At 42.0% G+C, this 20,307-nt stretch overlaps 1 protein-coding gene across 2 annotated transcripts in view; it reads right to left on the bottom strand.

Annotated features, from left to right (window-relative positions):
- The window catches only part of LOC137301395 (coatomer subunit delta), a 29,953-nt gene extending 12,637 nt beyond the window's left edge, over nt 1-17,316 (bottom strand). The window contains exons 1-3 of one of the 2 annotated variants that reach the window (XM_067970861.1): nt 17,057-17,316; nt 5,657-5,920; nt 1,418-1,597 (exon numbers count right to left, since the gene is read on the bottom strand). In XM_067970861.1, coding sequence (XP_067826962.1) covers nt 1,418-1,597; nt 5,657-5,920; nt 17,057-17,059 — 447 coding nt within the window. In that variant the 5' untranslated portion in view covers nt 17,060-17,316. The remainder of the gene's footprint in view (nt 1-1,417; nt 1,598-5,656; nt 5,921-17,056) is intronic. The other variant, XM_067970862.1, reaches the window with a different exon arrangement.
- Nucleotides 17,317-20,307: the final 2,991 nt, after the last annotated feature.

Below are 20,307 nucleotides of genomic sequence, written 5' to 3'. Positions count from 1 at the left end.
CAGAGTGGGAGTGGGACGGGGAATTAAAATGGCAAGCGGCCGACAGGTCAGGTTCACGCTTGCTGACAGAGCGAAGGTGTGCAGCAAAGTGATCACCCAGTCTGGGTTTGGTCTCCCCAATGTACAGGAGACCGCATTGTGTGCAGCGAATGCAGTATACTAAATTGAAAGTACAAGTAAACCGCTGTTTCACCTGGAAGGAGTGTCTGGGGCCCTGGATGGTGGGAAGGGAGGAGGTGTAGGGGCAGGTGTTGCATCTCCTGCGCTTGCACGGGAAGGTGCTGTGGGGAGGAGAGCGGACCAGGGTGTCGCGGAGGGAGCAGTCCCTTCAGAATGATGAAAGGGTAGGGGAGAGGAAGATGTGTTTGGTGATGGGATCGTACTGGAGGTGGCAGAAATGGCGGAAGATGATATGTTGAATGTGGAGGCTGGTGGGGTGGAAGGCGAGGACCAGGGGGTTCCTATCATGGATCTGAGAGGGAAGGGAAGGGATGAGGACAGAATTGCGGGAAATAGGACGGATACGGTCGAGGGCCCTGTCAACTACAGTGGAGGGGAATCCTCGGTTGAGGAAAAACGAAGACATATCGGAAGCACTGGTGCGGAAAGTGGCATTGTCAGAACAGATGCGAAGGGGAAACCGGGGGAAGGGAATAGAGTCCTTACAGGAAGCAGGGTGGAAGGAAGTGTAATCAAGGTAGCTGTGGGAGTCGGTGGGCTTATAATAGATATCGGTTGACAGCCTATGCCCAGAAATGGAGATTGGGAAGTCAAGGAAGGGAAGAGTTGGAGATGGACCATGTGAAGGCGAGAGAAGGGTGGAAATTAGAAGCAAAGTTGATGAAATTTTCCAGTTCAGGGCGAGAACAGGAAACAGCAGCAATACACTCATCAATGTACCGGAAAAAGAGGTGAGGGAGGGGACCCGAGTAGGAATGGAACAAGGAATGTTCCATGTATCCCACAAAAAGGTAGGCATAGCGACACCTTTTATTTGGAGTAAGTGAGTTGAGTCAAAGGAGAAGTCGTTCAACGTAAGAACAGGTTCAGCCAGGCAGAGGAGGGTGGTGGTGGATTGGAACTGGTTGGGCCTCCGTTCGAGGAAGAAGCGGAGGGCACGCAGGCCGTCCTGGTGGGGGTTGGAGGTGTAGAATGTGGGAGTGTCAGTCTGGATTTTGTGCTCAAGTCTCTGGAGCGCGACTTGAATCCACAACCTTCTGACCTAGGAGGTGAGAGCGTTACCAACTGAGCCACAGCTGACACCGGGCCAAGGCTAAGCATTGCATTAAGAAACCAGTTGATAAACACTGCTACAATAACATTGAATGGAACAGTTTGATATCCTGCCCCTTCATACTTCTGGGCTTCACAGTTTATCTGTACACCCCTGCATTGCATTCATTTCTATCTTAATTACCTCTCGAACAGCCCGGAAAACTTTCTCTTCGTGGGAGTCCATTTCTGTGAATGTTCGGATCTGGGCTAGGTTGACATTCTCACGGTAACCCAGAGCCACAATCTCATCAAAGGCAAAGATTAGATCAAAACAGTGCTCCGATATTTCGCTCTCCTCCAGCACTCTGCAATACTCTGGAATCTATTAAACAACCAAAAGAAATATTTATAAAAAATGATATGCAGCAATTACCAGGAAGGCAAACAAAATGTACAGAATTTGTTTTTTTTAAAAACTGATTCTAAAAAGATATTCAGAACTCCAATGTACACACATTGATTTCTAACAGATTTCAGGCTACCCAAGATTTCTATGGGGAATTCTGAAATCCCTCAGGAAACCTGTAATGATCAGTTACCCAATTTCAGCAATTTGATAACATTTATTTAACTGTGATACAGGAAACAGAAATTCACTCCCCCAGTGGCCAGTAAGTAAAAGCACCACTTAATGTGCTACTAAATGATACAGACCAGAAGGCACAGGTTTGACGCTCAGTGTCCAGTTAGCTGCAGCTGGGTTGTTACAATCCTGCGCTAGAGGTAGGGGAAAAGAAATCTTGTCTCCTGCTCCTCCTTACAGTCCAAAGAGCGCTGCTTGAAAATGCATGTGACCATCAGGTAAGGACAAGTTCAGGCTGACTACAATGCCCACTATGGCAAGATACCAGAAGGCTCCAAACACCCAGGTAACCACACCCCAGCATCAACCATTACATTAACAGAAAACTGGAGGGAGAGAAGATCACACAAAGATAGGTACAATTGGGGAGGGGCATCGTAGCTCATCCTTCCAGAACATTCCCCCACCCACTAAAAATATAGAAACAGGGAAAAATTGACATCTTTTTCTTAACACTACTAACCACCATCCTCTGCAGGCTGTCCTGCGTATTTTGATGACTGTGTGGCTTATTTTGCTGAATTGTAGACTGTTAACCTTTGACTAGTGACTGACCTTTGTCACCATCATTGCTAGACAAGGTAGCTATATGATAAAGGAGGAATAATGACTCAAAAAAGCAGAATAATCCACAGATAGCAATAAGACCAGGATCACGACTAGATAGCTAGACAATGTGGTCACACAAGCTGACCACCTTGAAAAGCTACCTTGAAAAGGGTCTTGTGGTTAAATAAGTAATGTTAAAACAAGCTGACCATCTTGAATTCTTTGAAAAACTGTTAATCTATAAAGGGTCTTATGAACATTGTTCTATATATGGTGTGAGTTTCCTACCCCCAGGTGCGGGGGGGGGGGGGGGGATATAAAAACCTAACGTCTTTTGAGCTCAGGGCAGCGAAGGCCACCCAGCTGTCAGAAGATGATAGCGCTGTCAGAAGAACGCCAGACGATCAGAAGACTACCTCACTGTCGGAAAACTTGAAGTGACCATGTCACTAACTTAATTACCACCTCTGCCCAGAGATCAAACGGGGTTATATTGTTTTGATCTTTGTTGTCTAAATATTTGATATCTTTACATGTTTGATTTGACTATTAATAAATGAGACATTGATTACCAACTGGTGTCACGTCCGAATCTGTTGCAGGACTGAAACAAATCTAAGGTTTTTGCCTCTACTGCCCCACCCAGAAGGCCATTCCAAGCGTTGTTCACTCCTACATGGAGGTTCTTCCAAACACGTCCTAAAATTTTCTTTCTTAAGTGTTAACCTATGACTCCCCTTTTTATTCAAGCATTCTGGCACATCCTGAAGTAGTGCTCTAAATTAAACTTATCTAAGTCTGATCATATCTCATGCCTCTATACAGTCCCTTCTCAGTCACCTCCTTTCGAGGCAAAAGATTTCCAGTCTCTTGAGTATTTCCTCATAGCTCAATCCTCGGATGCCAGGGATCAGCCTTGTGGCTTTTTTTATGCACGGTCTCTATAGCATTGATGTCCTCTTTGTGTTTTGGTGACCAATATTGAACACCAAACACGGTCTGACCAGGGCACTATCTTATACTCAACTGACCCAATTCATTGCATTCTACACATTTTGTTCACTATTTGACATGTCACCACTGTTTGCTTGCACATCCAATATCCGTTCAATAACAAAAACATTCAAGAAAGAAAAGGCCATCACAAGTTATTTTTGGGAAATTCAAGTCAAAATAATATAACCACGATGGATCGCAACAGAAGCATTCTCAATAGAAGTGTGTGGATTCCTTAACACGCAATTGAAAACAAAATAAACTATTCCCAAACTGAAGACTTCTACAGGCAAAATATTACTGCAATTTTAAAAGCAAACGTCTGAGAAATATGAATAGAGAAGATCCATTCTCAAGCTTTGTGTAAGACCTACTAACACAGGATTGCATCAGGCCATAGACTATTGTTACCTTTGTCTGCACACGCAGATTTTTATGCACTTCAAACGCTGGCGCAGTTACAGAAAATTAAGAGAGAACTTGGAAACAAGTTGTCTAATTCCTCTGCCTCGGAAACATACAGATTGTAAGGAGCACCAAACCTGGCTGCTGATTGTCACTTCGCCACTTACAAGCTCAGCTAGTTTATATGCTATTAGTGGCACAACTGAGTCGCACAATGCACCCTCTCAATTGAGGGTACTGTTTTACAAGCTAAATTCTCCACAACACAGCTGCATACACATCACAAGAGAAAAGAACTGGATTTATGAACTAATGAACTGTACCATCTTTTCAAATTTGGGCCAGGTTCCCTAAAATATAATGAAAACACTGCCTAAAACTTTAGCACATCTCTTTCAAATCTTACCGTATCCCTTAAATATTAGTGACAGTAACCTGCCACGAGCTTGAGTCACCAACAAGGCACTTAGGTATTTGTACAAGCAGTGATCCATGACCCTAGGACAAATAGTTGACTATTTCTCATTAAAACATTAAATTGCACTTTCAATGCACACGTTAAAAAAAAAACTTGCATCTACATAGCACTTTTCACATCCTCAGTATGTCCCAAAGTGCTTCAGCGCCAATTATGTACTTTCAATGTGTCATAGCTATTATAGTGTAGGCAAGTGCGGCAGCCAATTTATACACAGCAAGACCACAAACAGCAATGAGATAGATGGCCAAGTAATCTGATTTAGTAGTGTTGGTTGAAGAATAAATGTTGGCCAGGACATTGGGAGAATTCCCCTGTTGTTCTTCGAATAGTGTCATGGTATCTTTTACATCCACCGGAGAGGGCAGATGGGACCTCAGTTTAACGTCTCATCCAAAACCACTGACAGTGTAGTATTCCCTCATACTGCACTGAATATCGGCTTAGATTAAGTGCTCAAGTCTCTATAGTGCGGCTTCAACCCACAACCTTCTGACTCAAGAGGAAAGAGTGCTACCACTGAGCCAAGGCTGATATCCTAACAAAGTACACAGACAGTAACAGGGCAACCTAACTTAGCATATCACCTAATGTTATGCATCTCTTCCATTTGTCACCTATCCACAGAGTTTTGTAACATCACCAAATATATTACACCACCCCTTTCAGCAATAGTCAGTTTGTCCTTCCTTTATCATTTGCTTCAAATCAAGACATTCAAAAGAACAAAAACCACTAACAAAATAAAAAAAGCCCCACAGGTGAGGTAGCACATGAAGGATCTAACATGAGCTCGTTACCACAATCCCTTGCAAGTTAACAGACACATCCATACATTTAAGAGGATGGCAAGGTGGTGAATGAAACCTGTCATTTGCTCAATGTTATATTAGAAAACACACAACAATCTAATAAAATAGCTAATACAACTTGTCAGAATATTTAGACTTGGCTCAAAAATTTTCAGTGGATCGATTTTGCGAACCCATTCAACATTCTTATAAAGCACCATCTCTCACATTCCCTTCTCCCCTTATCTAATATTTGCCCCCTTCTGATTTATTTTCCATTTCCTAATGCTTTCCTCCAGGCTTGTTACAGATAAAGATAACTTTTCCTGATAGGATGATACATGGGGTGCATCATCCTATGACAAATTACATGACTCTCTCATGCTTGTCGCATAATTCGTTGGCCAAGTAACTCGGTCTTGTATAGGTAATCACGAAGGCAACGAAAGTGCTGGTTTCTGGATGGATCTAAGTGATAATAAATTAATTTGCCCCAATTATCACAGTGGCATATTCTGAAACCCAATTCCAAATGTTTCAGTTTCTACGTGCCCAACAGCTTGGGTATATTGCTCTTACCACTCGAGAGAAGAGGCGGAGCGTTTCCAGATCTTCCAGGATGTTGCTATTTTTGGTTGTGATCAACACCATGTAGAGTTTTTCCAAGGGCTGGTAAACATACCGCACACTCTCAGTCTCCACAAACGTGTGCTGCTTCCCAGTGTTCATTAGTTTGGGGAATGCTGCCAGCAAACCTTCAATTCGGGTCCTCGTCATTTCCACAAACTGCCGTGAGACAATCGCCTTCCCAGCTTTGGTGCAAACAGCTGTAGCCAACAGCACCTAGAGAGGAGAGGGGGAAAAAGCAGTTAACAACGTGGAAATTACAGCACGATCCCACCCTAATGAAGTAAACTAGACTGAGACTAGAATTCTATTATAAATCACTCATCCAACTTCGACACACCTAGGGACGCAACGGTCTTGTGACTAATTGGCTGCAACTCTTTTAAACAACCCTACGTTCTCGCCATTGGATGCAGTGAATCCCTCTTGAAACAAGAATTTCATTTGTGCCTCTGACCAAAAGTCACGGCAGCATCAAATGCAAGCAGCTCAGGCTGGTGTCATTTGGCTATGGACTGTCATTTTGGATCAGGGCAGCAATATGCTTTTAGCAACTGCATGTGCGCAAATCTGAACTCCAGAACTGTTCAGTAGTACGAAGAGTATCAAACAAGTTCCCACCAGGCATCAGCTCACAACACAATTAGGCACAAATTGGCAACCTAACCCAAACGAAGCCACAGGATCATGCTTGTCTGAGACATCCTGCACAATCAAATAGCATGTTAATACTCGCCAGGCTCAAACACAGAAAGAGCTTGCATTTATATAACACCTTTCACATCCCAAAGTGCTTTACAACCAATTAATTACTTTTAGAGTTAGTCACTGTTGGTAGCCTAACACGCACAGCAAAGTCCCACAAACATCAATCAGGTGAATGACTAGTTAATCTGTTTTTTTGGAAAAATGATGGCCATGATACTGGGAAAATTCCCTTGCTCTCTCAGTACTGCAGAGAAGTGTCAGTCTAGATTATGCGCTCATGTCCTGGAATGAGGCTTGAACCCATAACCTTCTGACCCACAGCTGCAAGTGCTACCACTAGCCAAAGCTAACACTCAGAATAACCACTGGGGGGAGGGGGCAGGGGGTGTACTGTTGGGTGTCCAGGAACATGGAACTACACCCCGAGAAGCCTTCAAGAGTGAAGGGGGAGAAATCTGCCAAAAAAACAACTTTGTATATCAAAACAGTTAGGAAGTATAGAATAATGCAAATATTCTAAAATGCACAATTATTTTCTTGGCCATTAAAATGTACTTTATTAGCTGATTAATAGAAAGTTAACTGACAACTCTCAGGAAAAACAAGGAGCTGAAAATTTAATCCAACTCAAAAAGTTGTAGCTGAAAGTAATAAAATTGACCAAGCTAAATAATGAAAAGCTGCAGTTATAAAAATACAGAAGTACATACAAAACACTTCGAAGGAATTTTTTTCTCTGACCTGGCCTCTCCTAAAGTCAGATGCTTATAAATCTGTAGTATCTTGTGCTAACTGACTATTCTTCAGGTGTGAATCTACACAGTGGGCACCATCACAGGCAAGCCAGATCCAATCTTCACTTAATGTCCATATGTACACAAACGTCACTAAACACCAACAGGAGTCTGAATCCTGGTTGATTTTCCCTATTTGCAAGTCAGGCCCAGGCAAAAGGTCTTGCGGTCATAGCAATCTTTGTTGGCCTGTGTAAACCTTTTACAGCTTTTGCTGAATGTGCCATCATGAGCTGAAGAGTTCTGAAAAGTGATTTTAAAATAGCTGCCTACGTGCAGTTGTCTCAGTAGAACCAGCAGCTGTGGAACCGCCCAATATAACCACGATGGTGTTCAAAAAAAGGGAAAACACCTGCTCCCTTGATGGCCAAGTAGGTGAATGGAAAGGACTAAATTTGTCACATACAGATCAACAAATTTTAATTTAAAAAAATACTTTCACCTTCAACTCTGACTATAAACAAGGTGTTAAGTGGAATATACAAATTTGCAGTTTATTATTTTAAAGCATCAAGAGAGTGATTAATTTAAATTCTAGTCCAGTTCTGAAGCATGAAGAGGCTGAAAATTCCGTAAGCAAACATGGATACAAGACAACAAACAGCCTTTCCGTGAGAAATCATGGTACGTGGTGTACCAGTTGTATTATTATTCCAAAATTCCACTTTACTGGTTAGCTACCATCAAATTCAACCTCCAGATATTAGAAAAACAAAATAAAAATATAATTGCAGATGATGTTATCGCCACACCATGAAAGGGGAAACACAATAGTCAAAACAAACCTTTTTTTAAAAAACACCTTTTGACATTTTTGTGGGAGGTTTAGCCACAAAGGTGTGGTAACTGCCAATCTGTTGTAAACTGAAACTACAAGAGATTAATCCACAATGAAATTTATACAAGCAACCTCCAAAAAAAATGAATTCTAATACGGTTACTCAAGTTTAATAGAATTACAGCCTAAATTTGTTCTTACAAACTAATGGGAAATGACAAAACCCTCTCTTATTTGGAGCTTGTCTTAACAAGACTAGAGCTTTTTCGTTGAAGGAAACTTCAACTGCTTCAGAGAAGAAAGAGGGTCATAAAAAGGTAATTTACAATCATTGGAACAAATTTAGTGAAAATAATTTAAGTTACCGGAAAACTCACTCATGAAGTCACAATCCTTTCAATTTAAGATTCTTAAAAGCAGGATGCCGTGTAGCAACCTGGATCAATTATCCTCCTCATGCTATATGTTAAGCAAGTTATTAATGCTGTCTATACATACAGTAGTCCCAATTTTTAATCAAAGTAAAATGTTATGTTAAAACGTGATGTTATTCTGACCTCTATGTAACTGCAGAGCACTGCACACTACAAATGCAGACAACCCAATCTTGTAAAGTCAAAGAATTTTCTTCAGCAACACCACTCCAAAAGCTTCAACCTTTCCTGGCACACTTTATTTTATTCATTCATGGGATGTGGGCATCGCTGGCAAGGCCGGCATTTATTGCCCATCCCTAATTGCCCTTGAGAAGGTGGTGGTGAGCTGCCTATTATGGAGTATTTACTTACACTAAGGAGCATGGGTAAGAATACAGCACTTACACATCACACATTTTGTAGTGTTGCACCAATACTTCTGAATATGGGTACAACATGGTTGCAAGTACTATAACATAAGAATGCCATTCTCCAACTCTCTAACACCATATTCTATTTATCCCACAGATATTTGAGGTTTTCTCCTCTTTCAATGCCAGTCCAGGATTTCACAACCCATTTTGACAGTGCATATAGTTTCAGAAATTATATACTATGACTGATTAAACTCACGTTAAAGCTTGAACAGTTTCAGCACAAAATTAATTGTGAGCATAATTTCTGAAAAGTACAAAATATCTCCATCACACACACACACCCCCACACTCACTCCTGTAGTAGTGTTTGCCAGCTATTAACCAGCAATATATTTGCTCTGATCACATCAAAATTGTGATCAGAGCAAATATATTGCTGGTTAATCATGATGGTACAGCAAACTGAAGCATCAATGCATAGCACCATGAAGTGGTGGAAGGTATATTTGATCCCTCACTCCCTGGTGTCAGCTCCAATGTTATATGGAGGCACTGACTGCAAACCTGGCATTTTCGCCCCACAAAGAGAGAGAGGAATCGGAAGAGGAGTTATTTCCAGAATGTCTGTTGTGCAATCTGGGCAGCCAACCTTGGAGTGATATTATCAGAGTCCTGGAAGTACATCTTCTCCACAATGATATGGCCGAGGTAACAAGGGCATCAGACAAAAAATAGCATACATAAAAGCATATCGCCATGAATATGATTTTCCCTATAGCATAATGGTACCAATATGATAAACAGTGACAACAACATACATTGCAGACAGAATGGGCAAATCTGGCCATGTATCTAACAATCAATCACATCTACTGCCTCTGAATTTGTCCCAGCACAAAAAAGATCTGAGAGGTGGATTTAGCTTATAGTGGACTGAGCATTAAAAGAGGCAAGTTGCCACTGGAAACCAAATGTCAGATACAGGATGACTGTCCTTTAAATGTCAATTCAAGTAGGATTACGAGTTTAAACTATGGAAGATTAGGAATAGATTGGATGTTAGGCAGTTCTTCTCTTCCCAGAGAATTGAGAGCCTCTGGAATCCATTGCCAGCTGGTGTGGTGGGTGCTGACTCTGCCTTCAAGAGGGAGCTGGACCAGTTCCTGACTGGGGCAGAGATCGCATCATATAAAAGGTAAGTGTCTTTATAGATAACACATGGTCCATGTGATCTCCTGGACTGGTTTCGATCACCCGAGGGGGTCGGGGAGGAATTTTACAGAATATATTTTCCCTCAATAGTCCTGGGTTTCTTCTGTTTTTTGCCTCTTCCAGGAGATTACGTGGCCGCAGGAATGGGTATGAGGGAGATGAGGTTAGGTCCGGCCGTCAAGGTGCGGCACAGGCTTGATAGGCCAGCTGGTCTATTCCTGCCCGTCAATTTTCATGTGTGCATAGATGTGAATTCAAATTTACAATTACAGGTATTTTATAAAGCAGCAGGTGTTACATAACAGTCACACACTGAAAATTAACTCAAAGCACAAGTGAGTTGCATAGGTCATTTAATAACCTAATTAATATTATGTTTACACTTCAGTGTGTAAAATTCATCAATATTAATCAATTTATTTTTAAAAATTTGGTGAACTTTGGGTTCATTAAGATGGTAGATGTCAGTACCTGAAGAACAAATATTTTCTGCAATATCGGCATCAAGCTTCCCAGTTTAGCTTCTAGATCGGGTCAGATGTGGGATAAAGCTCCTTCTACTCCATCCAAAGGAACTGCTTTAATTCAAACTCAGAAGAACATGCCTATAGCACTAGTGTAGCATTTCTGATTCCATACCTTCCATTCTTGTTGATTCTCAGAATGAGTGCTCAAGTACTTGCAGTCACTTTTCTGCCATAGACTCGTGCCTATTTGGAATTGGATTATAAGAGCCTAAGCTCATTTCATAATGCTACTCTCTAGACATTAAGCCTGTAGAATGATAAAAAGTGTGGTACATTGTTCAATGTATTGTTCTAGAGTGAGAGGTTACTGGTTTAAACACCACGACTCCTCAGATAGTATGGTGCTGAATGGCAGTCACGTGCTTCTCCACTGGGAGATTTTTAAATAAAGGTAGTAAATTACCATGAATCACTCTCATACACATCCTGTCAGCTGCTTTGAGTCTGGCACCCACAGTGACCTGGCGAACAAAGTACCTGCTTCTGAACTAGGGGATGGTGCATGACATGGGCAAAGAGGAAAAAACAAGATAGTTTGCCGGCAAAGATGTATGCAGAAGCATAAGTACGACTAGCAACTGAAGAAAGTCACTAACTCATTACACCTTACAAAATAAAAATCTCCATGTACCTTAACTACAAGTCATAACAAAAGAGAAAGAGCGAACATTAGGCACAAACTCCCTCACTTTCTAACAGTGCCAGTTTAAGAGGGTAACTAGCAAATCTTGGTAGTAGTTACCTTTGCTCCTCTCAGCGTGTGGAAGTGAGCACTGGGCTCCATTACAAGTACATTATCCCCATTACCACAGCTACTGGCTCCCTCTGTAATATATCAATATTAGTAGCGAAATGTGACGCGGACTTATTTGCTGTTGTATATGTTCATCATAACTCTAAAGTGCTGTGCATTAGTAAGCAGTTTGTCAGGTGTTCAGAAGTTACATTAAGGGACAATGCACCCATTAGTTGTTTTTAACACAACACTTCTCCATCTCCTTTGATCTCAAAGTAGTCATTCCAAATCTAAACCTCAATACAAACTAAAATGCAAGTACAAAAAAAATCTAGTATCGCAATCAGAATTCTAAAGACATATCCACAGGCACCTTTCTCCTAAGCTTGTTACAACGGTGGTAATCACAATATAACCAGGGGATTATATGCAGCTTGTTTCTCTTTTACCCATGGTCGCTGGCAAACTTACTGTTTCATGTGTTTCCAACCCTCTGTTGGAAATGGTCAATGGTCTATGAGATGTTGACCCAGCAGAGATTCAGGGTTGACCTCTAACAAAATATGGCAAGGGACTATTAGGAAGTTTCCATACATCAATGAAAGGGCCCTAATCATGGAAGAATAAGCCTTATGGCTTCCCACCACCCCACTTCTCCTGTTGGGATGTGCCTCTATTTGGTAACTGCACACGCGGGCATGATGGATAATGGATTATGTGAGGAACTGTAGGTGTACACCAGCAACCCATAACTCCACTGTGCAAGATTCCTTAAAGTGGCCCTTGACTTTCTCACAACCCATCGTTTCAATCCCCACCCTCCTAATCTCTCCTTTTCTGGGTGGTCATCTGTTTTTCTTTACACCTATTTTTGAAACACCTTGGGATGTTTCTTTACATTAAAAGGCGCTATAAAAATGCAAGTTGTTGATGATGGTGAGCAAAATAAATTAGGACTCTGGCCCTCTCCAAATGACTCTGGGATACAAGATTCCAACCGGTTTTCACCACCTCCCAGTCTCAAACATTCTCATCCCACTAAGTGGGGCTGACCAACTCCTTTCTAAACTGCCCTTTACAGTCCTGTTGATCCCTATTGTTGGGGTAAATCCTTATTCTTTTTAATAACATTCAAAACGAATATAGATACGCTTTTATAATTATCTTGCCCATTTTTACTTCATTAGGTTATCAAATTTTACAATTGCACTTCCAGAATTGAACAGACTGCTCAGAAGCAAGCAGACACCCAACATTCCACCAATTAGTTTGGAATTGTTCAACAGAATTCTACCATCATGGCCTGCTACAAAATGTTCCACTCAAGCTATTATATTAAATGCAGATGTGTGACTCAGGAGTGGTGGCTTACTGAGAGATTCTTTGATTATCCTACAAATATAGATAGAAGCAAAAGGTTATCACTGAAAAATGACTGTTCTGGTAGCAAGCCTAATACAAGGGCAACTAACACATTTAGCACCAGCCAGGATACAAGACGAGGGCTGTAATACAAATCAGCAGCAGCCGAGAAAATCCACTGATCACCCACAAAAACAACACATTGTATTTTATATATTTATAATTGTAGGACATTTTGCAAACAGACTATAAAAAGAATTAGGGGGGTGGTTGCAATATGTACAGAAATCACTAAAAACTAGTGGACAGGTACAAAAATAATAAAAAAAGCTAATGGAACGTTAGCCTTTATCTCAAAGGGGCGGGAATACAATGGGGTGGAAGTTATGCTACAGCTGTTCAAAGCTCTGGTTAGACCACATCTGGAGTATTGCGTTCAGTTCTGGGCACTGCATCTCAGGAAGGATATATTGGCATTGGAGGGGTTGCAGTGCAGATTCACCAGAATGATACCAGGGTTAAATTAAGAGGACAGATTGCATAGACTAGGCTTGTATTCCCTTGAGTACAGAAGATTATGATGTGATGTAATTGCGGTGTTTAAGATGACTAAAGGATTTGATGGGGTAGCTAGAGAGAAACTATTTCCTTTGGCGGGAAAGTCTAGAATAAGGGGGCATAACCTTAAAATTAGAGCGAGGCCGTTCAGGGTTGGTGTCAGAAAGCAATTCTTCACACAAAGGGCAGTGGAAATCTGGAACACTCTTCCCCAAAAAGCTGTTGAGGCTGGGGGTCAGCTGAAAATTTCAAAACGGAGATTGATAGATTTTTGTTAGGCGAGGGTATTAAGGGATATGGAACCAAGGCGGGTAAATGCAGTTGAGATACAAATCAGCTACGATCTAATTGAATGGCGGAACTGGCTCGAGGGGCTGCATGGCCTCCGCCTGTTCCTATGTTCATAGAATCCAATTTGTTACAATCCCCTGTTCTTTCCCCACAGCCCTGTAAATTATTCCTTTAAGTATTTATCCAATTCCCTTTTGAAAATTACTATTGAATCTGCTTCCACCATCCTTTCAGGCAGTGCATTCCAGGTCATAACAACTCGCAGCGTCAAAAAAATTCTCATTTCCCACCTGGTTCTTTTGCCAATTACCATAAATCTGTGTCCTCTGGTTACCGACCCTCCTGCCAGTTTCTCCCGATCTACTCTATCAAAACCCCTCATAATTTTGAGCACCTCTATTAAATCTCCCCTTAACCTTCTCTGTTCTAAGGACAACAATCCCAGCTTGTCCAGTCTCTCCAGATAACTGAAATCCCTCATCCCTGGTACCATTCTGGTAAATCTCCTCTGCACCCTCTCCCAGGCCATATTCATGGTCCAGCAGATCATGCTCCCATGGTTACCAGAACATTGTTGATAAACCAATCCAGTGAGAATCTGAGCCTGTGAGCGCCTCCCCACAGTAGCACAGCTGAGAAAAAGAGATATGGGAAATTGAAGGCCAAAAGCCCATGTGCCAGCACACTGCACATTGACACTGCCAAGATATTTGTGCCAAGGTTTTTGCAATATCAATGACAAAAGCACTGAATAGTATGATAATAAATCATTCAGTCCAGGCCAGGGATGAGCAAGATTGAAGTGATTTTAAAAAAATAAATTACACTCCAGAGAACTGATGTGACCCTGCTTCCTGTCAGATCAGGGTCAGCTCGGCTCAGTGACAGCACACTCACGGAGTCAGAAGGCTGTGGGTTCACGTCCTATTCCAGGCCTTGAGCACGTAATCTAAGATGACACTTCAGTACAGCACTGAGTGAAATGTTGCACTGTTGGAGGTGCCATCTTTCCGATAAGACGTAAAACTGAAGCCCCTACTGCCTGTTTAGGTGGATGTAAAACATCCCGTAGCACTATTCAAAGAGGAATGGAGTTCTCCTTGGATCCTGGTCAAAATTTATCTCTCAAACACTACCAAAAAGCGATCATTTATCTCATTAGGGGACCTGTATGGCAAATTGGCTGTCATGTGTGCCACATAATGACAGTAACTACATTTCTAAAATAATTCATTGGCTGTGAAGCACTTTGGGACATTCTGAGGATATGAAACGTTCTATACAAATGCAAGTTCTTTATTTCTGACCAGCGGGTGTCTATACTACAGCCCATGAGCCACTTGTGACCTGCAAGCCATGGCAACCTGGCAGCTTAGTTCTATTTGTGTTTATAGTTTTTACCTGCTTGTTTGAATTTTGAGAGCCTGGGGGGTTTGCAAAAGGCAATTAACACTGTTGTCTCACTGGCAGATTGATCCTGAATCAGGGTGCCAAGGTCTATTAGTATTCATGACTTGAGATGTATGCAAATCCTGGTATCTAACCATGATGCTCACATTAACGAGAAGCTGAGACACTACTGAGCTAGACTGACTAACATGATAGTGAGCCTCTCAAATGTCAGTGTACTACATTATGCGTGTGAAACACAATCAGGCTCTCACTCACTGTGGAAAAACACTCAACCTACTTATGTCCTAAATGGCATCCCCTGGCACTGTGGCAGGAATGCTATCTTCATTTAAATTTGGTCAATTGCTATCTTGGCTGAGGTAAGCTAACCCAGTAGAAACCAGGGAGCTTTTCGAAATTAAAAAAAAATAGAAACTAGGGATCAAACCTGGAACCACATCAGGTCGTCTTGGGGTATTGGGGAGCCAGTTGTGTATTTTTTAAAAACAGAATAAAAGAAAATTGACAAAGAACACTGGTCCTTTAAATTTCCATTTAACAGCTTCAGAGTGCATTACACCTCTTACATACAGCTTTCTAAAATTCACTCTCGCCTGAGCACTCTCTTATAGTGAACAGCTACACAGCAGCCATCAAGGAACCCCAACTTTACAACCAATGTCAAACAAGGAAATCAGTCCAAAAAGTGTGGAAATAGTCATAGCTCAGTGCTAACCGAGAGTTGCGATTTAGAGCTCCAAATAGCACCAGTGTTCCACTCTTCTAATCTGAAAGCACAGGAAAATCTTAGCCCACACCATTTTCAAGATCTAAATTGTAGCTTTTGATCAGCATGGAAACATAAAAACTAGATATGCAAGTTCTTATATCTGGCACATTTAACAAAACAGTATCACATTACATTTAGAATCATCCACTGCTTCACAACATACTGTATTGACAGCAAATAGATGGAACCTAATGTCTTAACTTCCCCTCAATAGTACCAAAAAAAAATATTTCATGACTAATAATATAATCAGGGTCATACATCTTAATAACAGCAACTTAAACTCAGTTCACCTACTGTACCTTAGACCAACTCAGAACTTTCATGCTTAAATATATACATTAGAAAAAGTGACCAAACTTATTTTTAAAAAAGTAACCTATATTCAATTTTAAACCACTTTACTCAATCTCTAGCACCATGACTAGGTGAGCTTTTACACACAGTTCCTTCCTACACCATTTTGTATGAAGTGATGATGTGTCACATCCACAGAAAGAAAGCTGACAGCCCTCTCTCCACACTAAAACTTACTCTACAATTAAGAGTTGGGGGGGGGGGGAAAGGGGGGAGAGAAAAGGGAGCAACCTTAATCAAGATAAAGAAATTGTAAACAATTTTACAACACCAAGTTATAGTCCAGCAATTTTATTTTAAATTCACAAGCTTTCGGAGGCTTCCTCCTTCCTCAGGTGAACGTTTGTTGGAAAAACGTTCACCTGAGGAAGGAGGAAGCCTCCGAAAGCTTGTGAATTTAAAATAAAATTGCTGGACTATAACTTGGTGTTGTAAAATTGTTTACAATTGTCAACCCCAGTCCATCACCGGCATCTCCACATCATAGAACAGAAAACGTTGGGACCACGTCAGCAGCTGTAAAACAAGTTCATTAGAATGGGCTCTGACAAAGGGTCTACACCCAGAACTTTCACTCTTAAGACTGGCTAATGAGGGAATTATTCTCCTTATTCACACCATTTCAGTCATTTTTTTTTTCAGCGCTGGAAAATGTTACCTGAGGAAATAAGTGTTATATATATATATATATATAAAAAAAACACACAAACTTATTTAACCCAACCCTCAAAACAAGGCTGGCTTTACAGGTAACTGCTGGTCAGGAGTCGAGAGCCCGGGTTCTGTTCCAGATTTTCAGTCAGCAGCAAAAGTTCACTTTAAAGCAGCATTTAACCCCACAGCAAGTCCTACCTTCATCAAAGCAACTGGGGGGGGGGAAAAATAATAATAATTAATTTTAAACCCCGTTTGCAATGCAGAAGCAGTGGGTAGGAGGAGGGGAATGTTTAAGGAACAGCCTTTGTACCGAGTGCGGCCTAGCGGAGGCCCAGGGACCCGACTTTATTTTCCCTCAGCTCGGATCCTGACTGAAAGCGCAGTTTGATTTTCTTACCATCTTCGCGTCGTCTGGAGGCCTGTGGCGTTGCGTGAGTTTATTTATTTTTATTCCCCCACTCCCCTCCTCCTTCAACAATAACGAAAAGAAAGAAAGACAAACGGGACTTTAGGCCGCCGTGGGTGCTGTTGTTTTTTTCCCCCCCCTGTCCGCCTTCGCCCACCCCGCTCCGCTCCGCTCCGCTCTCGGTTGACGGGTGTGCGGCCGAGCCGAGCGCCGAGAGCCGAACGAATCTGCAGCTTTCCGAGCGGCGGCCACGTCTCCAAACCGGAAGCGCAAGCCCTCGCCGGGTCAAAGGTCGCAGCCACATTCCCCCCCCCCCAAGTCATTGCACACTGAGCATTTGGGGGGGTAGAGTCAGCAGCCTCTCAATTACTTCGAATTAGACTGACATAAACTTTTTTTTTTGCAATAAATAAATATGCCATTTTTATTGCTGGCTAAAACAAATGTTGGAAAATCTGAAATTTTTTTTTTTTTTTAAATGCACACTGACAGTCAAAAGCATTGAAAATTTGCAATAAAGAACAGAGTATGTCAATCTGAATCTGAAAGTGAAAGGTTAACTTTTCCAGTGCGACCTGAGTTCTGATGCACCCAAAATGTTAACCATCCTGCTGAGAGGTGCATAGCTCATCTGACTTGGGTGGTCATCTTTGGGTATGATATTCCCATTGGTTTAAAAGGAATTACGTGGAAATTACAAAAAAACAGAAACAGGCCATTTGGCCCAACCAGTCCGTGTTGATGTTTATCCTTGCACAAGCAGTAGTCCTGATCCCATGTGTCCGCCCTGTTCCCATATTCCTTTATTCCCTTTCCTTCGACCACCTATCCAAGCTATTCTTAAATATTGACATGGTCTCTGCTTCAATCACTAACTCCAGTAGTGCATTCCACAGCCTCACAGCCCTGAGTGAAAACGTTTCTACTGCTCTCTGTCCTAAATGTCACATCATCTTGTATCAAAGTCCCTTCACTCCAGACCCTTCAATCACTGGAAAAAGTCTGTTTCCATCTACTCTGTCCTATCCCTTCTTAATTTTAAGCACCTTTATGATCTCACCCCCTAATTTCTATTCTAAGAAAAAAAACGATGTCCCCTCTCTATTGCCTCAGCATCCTTTCTACGATGTGGAGCGCAAAACTGCACACAGTACCCCGACTGCGGTCTTACAAAGGTTTCATATAGACTCATCATTACATATTCTATACTCTTGCCATAAAATTCAGTAATCCATTCGCTTTTTGTTATGACCTTATCCACTTGAAGTGCTGCTTTTAAAGTCTTGTGAACCTGAACCCCAAATCCCTCTGCTTTTTCACATCACTCAGTTTTCCCCCATTCAAAGTATAATTTTTTTAACCAAAAGGGTAACCTGGCTTCCCTAGGGATTAGCTGCTAAATATACTGGCCAGTGTTGAATTGAGCTACACTAAGATAGAGAGGGAACTTGCACTGATACAGCACCTTTCCCATCCTCAGGACATCCCCAAAGTTCTTCACGGTTAATTAAATACTTTTGAAGTGTCGTCGCAATTGTTATACGGGCAAACATTGCAACCAATTTGTGCACAGCAAGATCCCACAAACAGTAATCTGAATAGTAGCTAATCTGATTTTGGTGTTGTGTGAGGGAGATCACACATGAAACTGGCATAACTCACTGCTATTCTTTGAATAGGATCTTTTACATTTACCTGAACAAGCAGACAGTTTGGTTTGACATTTCATCCGAAAGACAGCACCTCTGACAATGCGTGACTCTCCCAGTATTGTACTGAAGTTTCAGCCCAGATTACACACAGAAGTCCTTAGTGGGACTTGAATACATGGCTTTGACTCAAAACTAAAAGTGATTCCACAGAGCCAAAATGAAAGCAGGAGATACAAAAGAATGAGTAGAGAGGAGAAGTAGATTTGGTCGAAGATGGACTATGGTGCTCAGAGGGCATGGGTGTAGAAAAATTTTTAAAAATGAGTTTTTATATACTTTATATACATGTTGTGGGCTTTGTGATGTTTAATTTGTAGATAGGTTCTAGTGTCCTTGGTCTTCTCTCATGGTCTATGGAGCAGTTTTGTGCATGAGAATCTGTTAGCACTCATGCTTTAGATGTAGCATTTTATTTCCAGTTTTCTCCCTTCCTCTGTTGGAGGCACTGGCATACAGAGGGGCACACTTCCACAGGTGCCAGCCATCCTCAAGTCACTAGTCTTGATGTGCAAGCCTAGACAGTGAGTGTCATCGGACAATTCAACCATAAGGACAGAGTGGATCTGTCCTCCCCTGATGTCCACATTCATGCATTTTCCAGCAGAGTTCACTGGATAGTGATCAGAAGTGGGAACTCTGATTGATAGTTCCTCTCCATAGCTCAGGAGCACTGTGTCTAATTTCACCAACCCCACTGCCACCCAGGCTGGGATTTTAAAAATATTTGATCTTGGAATGTGGGTGACGCTGGCAGGGTCGCATTTATTGCCCATCCCTAGTTGCCCTGAGATGATGGTGGCGGGCCTTCTCCTTGAACCACTGCAGTCCTTTTGCTGATGGCATTCCCACAATGATGTTCGGTAAGAATTCCAGGATTCTGACCCTGTGACGATTAAGGAATGGCAATACGTGGATGTTGTGTGCGTTGGAGGGGGATCTTGGAGGTGATGGTGTTCGCAAAACATTGCTGCTCTTGTCCTTTTTGGTGGTTGAGGTCGCAGGGGAGGGAGGTATTGTTGGAGTAGCTTTGGTGAGTTGCTGCAGTACATTCTGTCGGTCGTATATATTGTAACCACGGTGCGCCGGTGGTGGAAATTGATCCCAATTTCCAGGTGGCAGGAGCACTGATCAATTAAATGGTCTCTGTCCTGGATGGTGTTGGGCTGGCACTGCATAGGTCAGAGATCAAATCTGGACCGTCCTGGTCTGCTTGGCTCATGGCCACAACCAAGTGGTACACTGGGGGAGCTATTACTGTACTATTTTATATTCTATTTCACTTCTTTGCCCTCTGAGGCAGTTTCCCGATGCCAGTCATCTTCTTCCAACTGAACAGATAGATCATGGGCTGTGTCCCAGGCTCTATAGCCAGGAAGTGTACAAGAACAGCCAGAGATGACTTCCTCTCTGATCTTTCCAGGGTCCTCATGGGGAAGCATCTGGCCTCTACTTGGCCCCTCACCATTATTTCATGATATGACTGACAGGTTCCTACTTGTGATTGCCCACATGGTGAGTTGCAGATTACAC

This window comes from Heptranchias perlo, chromosome 33 (genome assembly GCF_035084215.1).
Source record: "Heptranchias perlo isolate sHepPer1 chromosome 33, sHepPer1.hap1, whole genome shotgun sequence".
NCBI lineage: Eukaryota > Metazoa > Chordata > Chondrichthyes > Hexanchiformes > Hexanchidae > Heptranchias > Heptranchias perlo.
This window is presented reverse-complemented; position numbering and strand designations above follow the sequence as displayed.